Source organism: Caretta caretta, chromosome 4, assembly GCF_965140235.1.
Source record: "Caretta caretta isolate rCarCar2 chromosome 4, rCarCar1.hap1, whole genome shotgun sequence".
NCBI lineage: Eukaryota > Metazoa > Chordata > Testudines > Cheloniidae > Caretta > Caretta caretta.
Window position 1 is genome coordinate 143,565,232 of NC_134209.1, and position 12,500 is coordinate 143,577,731.

The 12,500-nt window shown below is 41.2% G+C and overlaps 1 protein-coding gene across 4 annotated transcripts in view; it reads right to left on the minus strand.

Annotated features, from left to right (window-relative positions):
- Positions 1–12,500, minus strand: part of CTNNA2 (catenin alpha 2) — an 803,547-nt gene that overhangs the window by 15,463 nt on the left and 775,584 nt on the right. For 3 of the 4 annotated variants that reach the window (XM_048846332.2, XM_048846330.2, XM_075128132.1), the window contains one exon: positions 11,804–11,947. The exons of the other annotated variant lie outside the window; for it this stretch is intronic. In XM_048846332.2, the coding sequence (XP_048702289.1) occupies positions 11,804–11,947 (144 nt within the window). The remainder of the gene's footprint in view (positions 1–11,803; positions 11,948–12,500) is intronic. 4 annotated transcript variants of the gene reach the window in all.

A 12,500-nucleotide genomic window follows, 5' to 3' on the forward strand; every position in this document is an offset into this window, starting at 1 on the left:
ACCAGTACAGTTTGTTTCACTTGTTGTGGGAGGTTTAATTACATGAGTACAAAGTGAAGTTTTGCTGGTATAACTGCATCCATATTAGGAGCACTTTGCTGGTAATGTTTTTTCTTGCCTTCACCTTGTCCTGTTAGTTGGGCCAGCAGCTCTTGTTCAGGTCCAAGCACTCTTGTTGACTACTTTTGTCCAAGCTGACACCAACTTTCTTCATGTCCTGCTTCGGCATCTCGAACCACCTTTTTCTGATTCTTCCTCCTGGTCTTTGTCCCGTGACTACTAGATCTGATACTCTCTGACCAACACACCACACGTCTTGTTGTCTCACATGATCCAACCATCTTAGTAGATACTCTCTCCGCTTTTCCATGATGCGGGCCACCTGCATGATAACTCATACCATTTCATTGTGTGACCCCATCCATCAACTCTTGTCTTCCTAGTGTTAACCTAAGCATTCTCATTTTGGCAGTATGAAGTAATTGTTCTTCTCTCATTCATCCACTAACTTTCTGACCCATATGTCATGGCCAGTCTAATTATGGTCTTATATACTTTGCTCTTTAGCTTACCTGCCATATTCTTCTTGCAGAGAACTCCTGTCAACTACCTCCTTTTCCACCAAGTGCTCTTCATGTGACCCCTAACATCTGCTCCATGGTCCTCACATGGCTCAACACTGAACTGAGGTATTTAAATTGTTGCACAGACTTTAACTCTATACCATCTAATTATACTGACTTCTCATTGTCCCTCTCAATAAAGCATTGCGTGAATTCCATCTTTTGTTGGTTGATTCATAAACCATTTTCTTTTCACGCAGCCCTCCACTATAATGGTATTGCTATACCAAGTTTTAAAAAAGCACCTTAGTGGTATCGCTGTATCAGTAAAATGTTCTTAGTGTAGATATGGCCTTACCTCAGAGTTTGGCCCATATATTCTAGCACTGAACAATATATTGGGCCAGATCCTTAGTTGGAGTAACTCAGTGTGGCTCATTTCAGTGGAGATAGGACACTTTACAGCAGCTTGGCTTGATTAGATCAGCTAGACCATGCCCCTGACAGTGCAGGATTGGTCCCTATTGCACATTTTTCTAGAATTATAGACTCTAGAGTAAGAAAGGCCTGTTGCGGTAGCACAAAGGATCAGATTTATGTGCTTTAGCAGTCATCCATTAGCAGTAATTCCACTCCAGCTGAAATTTTGGAAATTGCTTTATCAAAATACCATTCTTATGTCAATGGCTGATGTTCCAAATTGTCAGCATTTATCCTATGAATGAGGCATGATGAGAGCATAAATTTTAACACTCGAAATGAAAATATGGAACACAAGCCAAATGGAAGCCACTGAGTTTTTAATGTTGTCCAGCTATAGCTATGTAAGTATTATTATTATTGGCTTCTTTCCATCCTGATAGGAACTGAATGTTAAGAAACAGTACTGTGTTCCACACATCTGTCATAAATCTCACAGGAAGCAGGGATATAGATCCTTGTATTATTGGTACAATAGTCTTAAAGCAATGGGGGGGGGGGGGAAATCTGACATTTCCAACTAGCTAGAGTGGTGTGGGAGGCAGTGAAACTGGACATATGGATGAGGGTTCTATTTGGGATACAGTGTTTCTTTATCCGAGTATAACAGGGTGTAGCAGGGCCCCACTTGGTCCTGCCTCTTCTCAGCTCTAAAAACCGCTCCAAGACCTTCTGCCTCAGCAGTCACCAGTGCAGTTTATTTACATCATGCCATCCCACCACCTTCTCACCAGGCACAGCTTGGGGCTTCCAGCCTTGAGGACTTCTTAGCCTTCGGACCCAGAAGGGCAGAGCTGCTCCTTTCCCCTTCCCCTTCCCTTGCTTCCTCCTTTCTATCTGCCTCCCTTAGCTTCCTTCCTCTGCGGCTTTTATACTGCCCCAGGCTAATTAGGCTGGCAGCTGTTTTCCCTTTGCCAATCAAGTGCAGATTTCTCTAGCCAGCTCCAATTTGCCTCCCTTAATTGGAGCAGGGGTGACAGAGGGCTGGCTCAGGAGTTCCTGCACAACACCCTGTCACACCGAGTGTAACTATAATAGAAACTTTGTGTTTGACATCTGCATTAAATACAGCAAACGAGTAGCTCACACATCAGAAAACTACAAAGCCATTTATTTAAACGTAATGAATTAATATTACCCACATATCGCAAAATACTTCAACTCTCTTTGCAAAGGCATCAGATTTCATGTAAAATCTAATGTTACAACAATAAAATCCTCCAAACCATTCTGCCATCTCAGCTGGATCTTTTAGTGTCTGTGGATGGATAACAGACACAGTCCCAACCACATCTGGTTTGAGGAAAAGACGAATCACAGTGTGGAGGAGAGGATGAAGGTCCCATCACAAAAATAAAATAAGATTACATCTCCTAGTGTGGTTGAGTCAAACAATACTTTGGAGAAGACACAAGATCCCAATCTATCACAGAAGATACATTGTCAGCATGGATACTGAAGTGCACAGAATAAGAAGTCTCTTGAGAATCCACTGATCCAACAAGAAGTTAGTTAGATAAAAATTCAGGTGAGTGATCTGCATACAACCAGAACTTCATAAAACTTTTTATGCTCTGATTCACAAGCAGGACAGATACACACAAATCAGTCCATCTTTGATTCTGGACATCTCCTGAACCTGAGATCGTATGTAAAACCCACAGCCAGGTCTCTCTCTTCACTAACCCTCCCTGAATCTGAGTACCCATTTATGTCAGATGCATGAAAGAAAGTGCAGGCTTTCATATTCAGTTACTATTACATCTATAAGAGGCCGATATAGGGTAGCATGTCAATACTATTGATTTGTCTCCTCCTGCTTTGAATTTTGTATTGTATGCCTTTTGTGAGACAGTTTAAAGATGTAACATATATATCTAGATTTTTTTTATATATTTCAGTTTTTCCAAGTGAATTTAATACTTCTATAAAGGTGTTAGATTGCCAACCCTGGAGACCAGTCTCCTCTTATTTATCCAGAGAACAGGAACAGCAACTAGAGAGACAGTGCATGTTTTTCCTTACTGTCTTACCTGGAGAGACTTGGAATAGACTCATGTTGATTGGTTATTGCACAATCAACACCAAGTAGCGTAACTATCAGACACAAAGTGAATCATACAATCATAGAATAACAGAGTTGGAAGGGACCTCTGGAGGCCATCTAGTCCAACCCCCTGCCCAGAGCAGGACCAATCCCAAATAAATCATCCCAGCCAGGGCTTTGTCAAGCCTGATCTTAAAAACTTCTAAGGAAGGGGATTCCACCACCTCCCTAGGTAACGCATTCCAGTGTTTCACCACCCTCCTAGTGAAAAAAATTTTTCCTAATATCCAACTTAAACCTCCCCCACTGCAACTTGAGACCATTACTCCTTGTCGTGTCATCTGCTATCACTGAGAATAGTCTAAATTCATCCTCTTTGTATCCACCTTTCAGGTAATTAAAAGCAGCTATCAAATCCCCCCTCATTCTTCTCTTCCGTAGACTAAACAATCCCAGTTCCCTCAGCCTCTCCTCATAAGTCATGTGTTCCAGTCCCCTAATCATTTTTGTTGCCCTTCCCTGGACTCTCTCCAATTTTTCCACATCCTTCTTGTAGTGTGGGGCCCAAAACTGGACACAGTACTCCAGATGAGGCCTCACCAATGTCGAATAGAGGGGAACGATCACATCCCTTGATCTGCTGGCAATGACCCTACTTATACACCCCAAAATGCCATTGGCCTTCTTGGCAACAAAGGTACACTGTCGATTCATATCCAGCATCTTGTCCACTGTCACCCCTAGGTCCTTCTCTGCAGAACTGCTGCCGAGCCATTTGGTCCCTAGTCTGTAGCGGTGCATTGGATTCTTCTGTCCTAAGTGCAGGACTATGCACTTGTCCTTCTTAAACCTCATCAGATTTCTTTTGGCCCAATCCTCCAATTTGTCTAGGTCCCTCTGTATCCTATCCCTACCCTCCAGCATATCTACCACTCCTCCCAGTTTAATGTCATCTGCAAAGTTGCTGAGGGTGCAATCCACACCATCCTCCATATCATTAATGAAGATATTGAACTAAACTGACCCCAGGACCGACCCTTGGGGCACTCTGCTAGATACCGGCTGCCAACTAGACATGGAGCCATTGATCACTACCCGTTGAGCCCAACAATATAGCCAACTTTCTACCCACCTTGTAGTGCATCCATCCAGCCCATAATTCTTTAACTTGCTGACAAGAATACTGTGGGAGACCATGTCAAAAGCTTTGCTAAAGTCGAGGAATAACACGTCCACTGCTTTCCCTTCATCCACAGAGCCAGTTATCTCACCACAGAAGGCAATTAGATTAGTCAGGCATGACTTTCCCTTGGTGATTCCATGCTGACTGTTCCTGATCACTTTCCTCTTGTCTAAGTCCTTCAGAATTGATTCCTTGAGGACATGCTCCATGATTTTTCCGGGGAATGAGGTGAGGCTGACCAGCCTGTAGTTCCCAGGATCATCCTTCTTCCCTTTTTTAAAGATGGGCACTACATTAGCCTTTTTCCAATCTTCTGGGACTTCCCCCGATCGCCATGAGTTTTCAAAGATAATGGCCAATGCCTCTGCAATCACATCCGCCAAATCCTTTAGCACTCTCGGATGCAACGCATCCGGCCCCATGGACTTGTGTACGTCCAGTTTTTCTAAATAGTCCCGAACCACTTCTTCCTTCACAGAGGGCTGGCCACCTCTTCCCCATGCTGTGCTGCCCAGTGCAGTAATCTGGGAGCTGACCTTGTTCGTGAAGACAGAGTCAAAGAAAGCATTGAGTACATTAGCTTTTTCCACATCCTCTGTCACTAGGTTGCCTTCCTCATTTAGTAAGGGGCCCACACTTTCCTTGGCTTTCTTCTTATTGCCAACATACTTGAAGAAACCCTTCTTGTTACTCTTCACATCCCTCGCTAGCTGCAACTCCAAGTGTGATTTAGCCTTCCTGATTCCATTCCTACATGCCCAAGCAATATTTATATACTTATCCCTGGTCAATTGTCTAATCTTCCACTTCTTGTAAGCCTCTTTTTTGTGTTTAAGATCAGCAAGGATTTCACTGTTAAGCCAAGCTGGTCGCTTGCCATATTTACTATTCTTTCTACACATCGGGATGGTTTGTCCCTGTAACCTCAATAAGGATTCTTTAAAATACAGCCAGCTCTCCTGGACTCCTTTCCCCCTCATGTTATTCGCCCATCAGTTCCCGGAGGGAGTCAAAGTCTGCTTTTCTGAAGTCCAGGGTCCATATTCTGCTGCTTTCCTTTCTTCCTTGTATCAGGATCCTGAACTCGACCATCTCATGGTCACTGCCTCCCAGGTTCCCATCCACTTTTGCTTCCCCTACTAATTCTTCCCGGTTTGTGAGCAGCAGGTCAAGAAGAGCTCCGCCCCTAGTTGGTTCCTCCAGCACTTGCACCAGGAAATTGTCCCCTACAGTTTCCAAAAACTTCCTGGATTTTCTGTGCACCACTGTATTGGTCTCCCAGCAGATATCAGGATGATTGAAGTCGCCCAATGGACTTGAAGTGCAATGGACTTTCGGTCCAATGGCATCAATAAAGCACATAGACTAGAACATTTATTTTCATAAGACTGCGTTAGCCACAGCTGTTCCTCATGATTTTGTCAGTGTGATCAAATAGCACAATGTGGCATTTCAATCTATATTGCTAAAAAAAAGTGTGACTGTCCAACTTTTCCATTTGTAAAACTGTCGGAACCTCTGTGTATGTGTTATATTTCTGTCTTCATCTGAGATGATATCTCACATTCCAAGGCAGATTGCTTCCTAACTAAATTCAGATGCCTGCAATTGCCTTTGCCCAGGTCAGCATAAGAAGAGTTTGAGGATGACTTTGCTGGCATACATGGTTTTCCTCAGGGGAGCTTACCAAAACCATCAATCATATTCAGTCCTGAAATAAATAGGATGTAATAGCATTGCTGAATGGCAGATATTGGCAGGATAACAGTTCTTCTATCCTGGCATGGTGTTTCACTGCTTGCCAACTAATATTTTGCATCTTGTATAAAAAAGATAACATAGGGTTTAAACTCACAAGTGCTGAACACTTGGTGAGATATTGAGTTCCCTCCATTTCCACTTAAGTCAATGAGAGCATTCAGGGCCTGATCCAAGACCCAATCAATGGAAAGATTTCTTTTGATTTCGGTGAGCTCACTCTTGCAGGTCTGAGCCCATAGCAAAAGGAAGAAGGAAAAGAAGTCCTGACCACATGAAATATGATCACATAGACAGTAGAGTATCTATATTCCAGTTGATATGATAGTCTGTCAGCTAGCAAATGCATAACTCAATTTTTCAGCAGAGGCTTAGCCATGTTACAGATTATGTGAAGATTCTCGTCAATCACCGAATACATTATTTGTGAATATAAAGAGGTGCATTACTATAGATACTATTGGCCATTTTACTCCTTAAAAGAAGCAGTTTGGAATTTCTGGATACTTTGTAAATAAATTAAAACACAAACAAATGAGTTAAAAATTCAGTAGAGATTCCAAGAAAGAACAAAAAACAAGGGAAAGTAAAATGAACCAAACCCCTCTCATTCTATTCACAAGAGCAGTCTTGTGCATGTCAAAGTTTGGTGGCCTCAGTGGGATTACCCAGACGAGTAAAATGAGAAGGATTAAGCCCAATTTAGACAACAAAGATACTTTTTCATCACTTATGTCAATTCTGCAAATGTTTATACATCTGAGTAACTTTACCGATAGGAGTAGTCCTATTGAGCTCAATATCAGAGTTACACACATAAAGTGTTTGCAGGACTAGGATTTAAGTGAATAATGATCCATTTGGCCAACTTTTAGAATTTGCAATGGAGGTCATTCAAGAAAAGTGCTAGAGGACACTAATCACACATTTGGCATTGACAGATATTTAACAATTCATCAGATTTGGCTGGTCCAACACCATTTCCTTTAGCAATTACATGTTATGTTACTGAGTTACATTAGGAAATTATAACTCATTTGGTCAAAGTTTTATTTTGAGCTTCAGAATCTTGGAAGGAACTTTACTCTGACAACACATGCAAAGGTACTTACAATGCAGTCTGAATAATTCACATGCTTTAAGATTTTTTGTACTAAATATCCTTGGGACACTCGTTTCTATGTCCATGCAGAATAATGCAACCCTCCCTCCAATCCTTCTCTCCAATTTATAATTGACCTAGAAATGTTACACAGCCAATCTCAGCCTCTACTTTAAAATGGAAAAATAAAAGGAAGCCCCTTAACCTTTTCCTTTGTGAAGACAACCCTGGTGTATTCTACAGATTTGGGGTTATTTATGGTTCTCTGTACAGTTGCCTAGAGCTAGTATTTGGTACCTGTGAAAACCATGGCCATGTGTCCCTTTATTTTGTGGAGGATCCATGATTTTTTCATGACTATGGGGGCAGAGTTGCATGAGATGCTACCAACGACAGCCTTCTCAGCTGTCTGAATCTGAGCCACTTCCTCTGCTCTGAATCTCTTTTGACGCCTGGCCTCAAAAAGGAATAACTAATGACCATGATAAGGACAGTGTGGTCCAGGGGCCTAGGCATGGAATCAAGAAGTGCATCCTAAATCTGACTCTAATGTGGGCTTCTTCTGTGGCCTTGGTCAATACACTTAGATGTAAAATGCCTGTTATATATGGATAAATCCATTTTTGGATGCCTAAGCTGACTGTCTAATTTTTGAGAGCTACTGAGCACCCAATTCAGTCAGTGAATGCTGAGGGTGCTTAGCACTTCTGAAAAAATCAGTTCCTTGTTGTCTCCAATTAAACAGGCCAAGAATTATGGTGAACAGCATGGGTGGATACTTTTGAAATTGTTGTCCTTAAGCTCTCTGTCTTATTTTTCCAAACTGCCAAATGAAGATAATTACTTACCCCATGGGGGTGTTGTGATTATTAATTAGTTGATGTTTGTAAAATGCTACAGAAGTGTTAAAACTCACCAATACCTAGAGGCTCCAAGACCCCTGGTTTATTTAAATCAATGTTCTTTGCAAAACTTTGTAAAAGTTTTGCCTTGACTTCGGTACGAGATGGGCTCCATTTCTCCAACAGCCCCATCTCATTCCCAAACTCATATTTTTTCATGTACAATACAAGGCTATTAAGCATGTTACTGAGAACATGGCAGGTGTTGCCTCTAAATGTTCAACCTTGCTTTCTGAAGCAGATTGATACCTCTTATACTCTGAATTTTCTTTGTCAGCAACATTCCCAGTGTAATCAACTGAGCAGCTAATATTTAGTGATGGGTTTCTACGAATCCAAGTTGCTATCCTGGATATCTGTGCTAATGGTATTGGTAAATGATAGCCATAACTCAGAAGTGATTTCTAATTTTACTGGAGAATACTGGGGTGATTCTGGTGCCACTGCTAATGAGCTTCCAGCAGTGATACAACCAGGTTTATGATGGAAATGGTCGACTAAGTAACAATGGCAATGACAGTAAAAGATGAAGTGTTTATAACTCAAAAGATATACAATCTTCAGAATTTGTGGTCAACTGGGATGCTTTATACAGTACAAGTGCTGCATCCTTTCATAGCTGGTGTCCTCCGTCCAACCCCCACCCACTAGTTCTTGTTGTTTTAATCTTTTTTGCCAGGGAGAGTGCAGACTGGGAACTGGTGAGACCTGGATAGGGAAGGTAGGTGTCTCAAAAATTATCTGAGGACCTAATGGCTTAAAGCACAACTGGGAGTCATGACTCCATGGCTTTCTTTCTGCCCATTACTTGATATGATGGCATTGTTCAAGCCATTCACCCTCCCTGTGGCTCCTATATTCTCATTTGTAAAACAAATAGAATAAATATAAATAACAAAAATAATAATAATAATATTTGTTTCCACCATGGGTTTTGTGAGGCTACATTGTTTGCAAAGTCGTTTGAGATACTCAAATGAGATACATTGTGAAAATGCACAGTAGCATTATTAGTTATTATGGTGAGTCTGGCAGATGACTGATTGGCTAATGCCTTTGAGAGAGGACTCTCCTTCAGACAAAAAGTCTAGGGTATTAAGGTGGTCATGGTCTCCTTCCTGGTTCCTCTGACCACTGGCGTTTAGCCAGCTATGGTTTAACATTTCACTGGTGGTTCAAGTGACTACAGGACAAGGTTTAAAAGAATTGTGATTTAAACCTACATGAAGGGTTCCCTGACTGCTATGGGTCTGACTGTATTTTCAGTGAAACAGGGATAAATCAACAGTAAGACATTTGATGTCGATGGAGTTACACCACTGTAAAGGAATTACAAATGAGGGCACAATGATGATCTGCCAGCTGACAGTTTTTGAAGAGATGGAACATTTCACAATTTCACAACTCCTCCCTCACTCCCAAGATCATAAATGGAAAAGGAGGAGATAACAGTCATTTCTAGCCAAGAAGCCTCTAATTCAACTTCTGAGAGAGTTCAGACTGGCAAGTGTTGAGGATTTGGGAATTATAGGGATGCCCATTAATCACACTGAAAATGTGTGTGGATTCATGCAGCTGAAGCCATATAATTAAGCTGCTACTCAGAATGTAGCGTTATGTGCTTGAGGAAGCCACATGGGATTTCTGTGTGTTTATCTGCTTGCACATACATGTATAGGTAAACCTGAGTAGTTCTTTTGTTCTTATACTGCTAGGCAGAGTGAGTGCAAAACTGATCCAAGACAAACTTGGATGTGTGCCTTAATTTTTTTTTTAATAAATAGTGCTGTCGAGTAATTTTCAATGCATAAAAGAGGTTGGGAAGGATTAACTAGTTCAAAGACTGGATATTTGGAACAAATTGCTCAGCTTGCTGCAGATACAGTGCCCATATTACACACTGAATGAGATCAGTGGGAAAAGAACTGGACCACCATTTCTGAGTTGGTTTTTTTTTTTACTTTACTTTAAGTATGTAACTTTCATGCACAAATACCAGAAAGTACAATCAATATTGCCAATGACAGAATAAATATTTCATCCTGTGCAGTGTGGAATATAAGTACTTTGTACTTCCAATTTCTTTATTGTCTTTAGCATATTTGCCAATTAAATAATTGAACACGGGAAGTGGTTAGCTCTGTAGATTAGTAATAGGTTATTTAGCCTTTCACTTTCAGGCTGCAGGGTCCATTACAGTCCTGGGATAGTACTGACAGATATTGTTATTATGACTAGCCATAGGCATCTGCCTGTTTTGTTGTTGCTTAGGGTTGTGTCACTTTGCATGTCCATCTCTTTACTGTCCTTCATTCAATCTCCACCCACGGGTTGGCCCACTATGGAGACCCACCCTCCCTGCATTTATCTTGGAAAATACATTTGGGGAACCAACCCTCCATGGCCTTCAAGTGACAAATGCACTGATCCCACTGCATGTCACTGCCAGTGACCTAGAGATGGAGGATTCTGCATCTTGTACCCAATTCCTCAGAGCTATCCAGTCATCTGAAAAAAAGTATGTCATCCAGCACTTTTAAATTACACTTGGGTTGAAAAGGCTATGATCATGCTCTCTTTGTCTTTTGATTTATAGAGTATGCATTACTGCCTTCTAGTACCGTTCACTGTAATATGATAAGGCCCCACACAGAGCTGGGAAGGAGCTTTAAATGTACAAGAACAGCAATATCTCTGCCATCCCTAGAGGCCAAAATCCTCACATGACCCTTCTTCTGCCCTTTAGTGAGAGAGCTCTGACATCGTGACAGCTTTAATAGGTAGCCAAGAGGCAGAACAAGAGTAAAAGATCTTTGCAGTCCATCTTGTCTTTCTAAAATTCTGAGGGATACAGGGAGGGAAACCACACACAAGTAGTAACACCAGGACCAAGAAAAGAAAAGCAAGCTTTAAGTGCTATTAAATACAAAACCTATGGTTAAATAACGTAAGGGCTGTAACACAAACCAGCAAAGCCAGGATTTTCCGTTAGAGCTCATTCTGCTCCACCATTAATTCACAGCATTCTGAAGCTTTGACTTTGAATTTCAAAGATTGTGTCTCGTTTGCGTCTAAATATTAATCATGTGTTTTGGGCTTACATCACTTGCTTAAGAGGTTTTCCTCTCCTTTTTAATATTTTTTTTAAGAAAGGTTCTTAAAAATGGCCTGATGTCAGCAAGTAGACATACACATATTTAGAATTAAGCAGAAAAACAAAATAAACATAGAAGATCTGGAGAAAAGAAATGTTCCATCTATCCTAAAAAAGTAGACATATCTCCACAGTTAATAGTAATAATAATAATAATTAATAATACATACAGGAATAACAATATCTTCCATTTATAAAGCACCTTTAATCCCAAAGCACTTTACAAAGTAAGGGCCTGATTCTTCACCCATGAAGTCAATGGAAGTTTTGCTACTGATTTCAAGGGGACCAGGATTGGGCTCTTAAATTGATATTTAACATATTCAGAGGGATCCCTTCACCCATTACTAAAATGTGGCCATCTCTGTGGTAGCTGTTTTACAACTCAGAGGAAGTCCGCACAACAGTTTAGATTGGGAAATGAAGAAAAAAAAATCTTTTCAAGTTTAGAAAAATAACATGCAACTGATTTTGTGTTAGCGCTGTACTTTAACTCCTCCCCAAAAAACTAAACTGACCAACAAACAAAATGCCCTCTTAAAATCTTTCCCCTCCCCCCCACAAAACAGTCAGAGCTTTACATAATGGTATAAATTAGAAACAAGGTTACTCACCGTGGAGGAGTCACTGCTTCCGTTCCCAAGCGTAGCTCCCTCAGCACAGGTGGGTAGGTGGGTAGAAAGTTGACTAGCCCTGCCCCCATCTATGACATCACATTCTACCTCATAAAAGGTAGTGAAAGTGCTCTGAACTCCAGTCTGATTTCCGAGAGATACAGAAAAGAGAGAGTGAGAGAGAGAGCAAGAGAAATATTGTACCCTAGTGCAGAGGGGAGAAGAGGAGAAAATGTGTGCTGAAGGAGCTATGCTTGGTAAAGGAAACAGGGACTCTTCCATGGTGAGTAACCCCACTGTGCAATTCCTCTCACTTGCTCCCTTACCGCAGGTAAGAAAATTACTGAACAATTTGCTAAGAGGGGAAGAGTGAGCTATGGTCCTATATGATGAAAACTAGAAGGGCCAGGAATGGCTACCCTGTTGAACCATGATTGCACTAGAGTGGGCTAGGGAATTTGGCAGAGGGATTAAAAAGTAACATTTCAGTGTATCTTTTTAAACACTGGGAACGCACATATAAAGGCGATGTAAGCAGTTGGAATTTCACCGACTTCAATGGGAGTTACACACAAATACACTAGGGTTGAATTTGGTCCATACAGAAGTCAGAGGAGAGTTTTAGCCAACCGTTTTATAGAAATCAGATGAGAAGGCAGGGAACCTTCACTAGCATGAAAGTCCAAACATTGTGGTC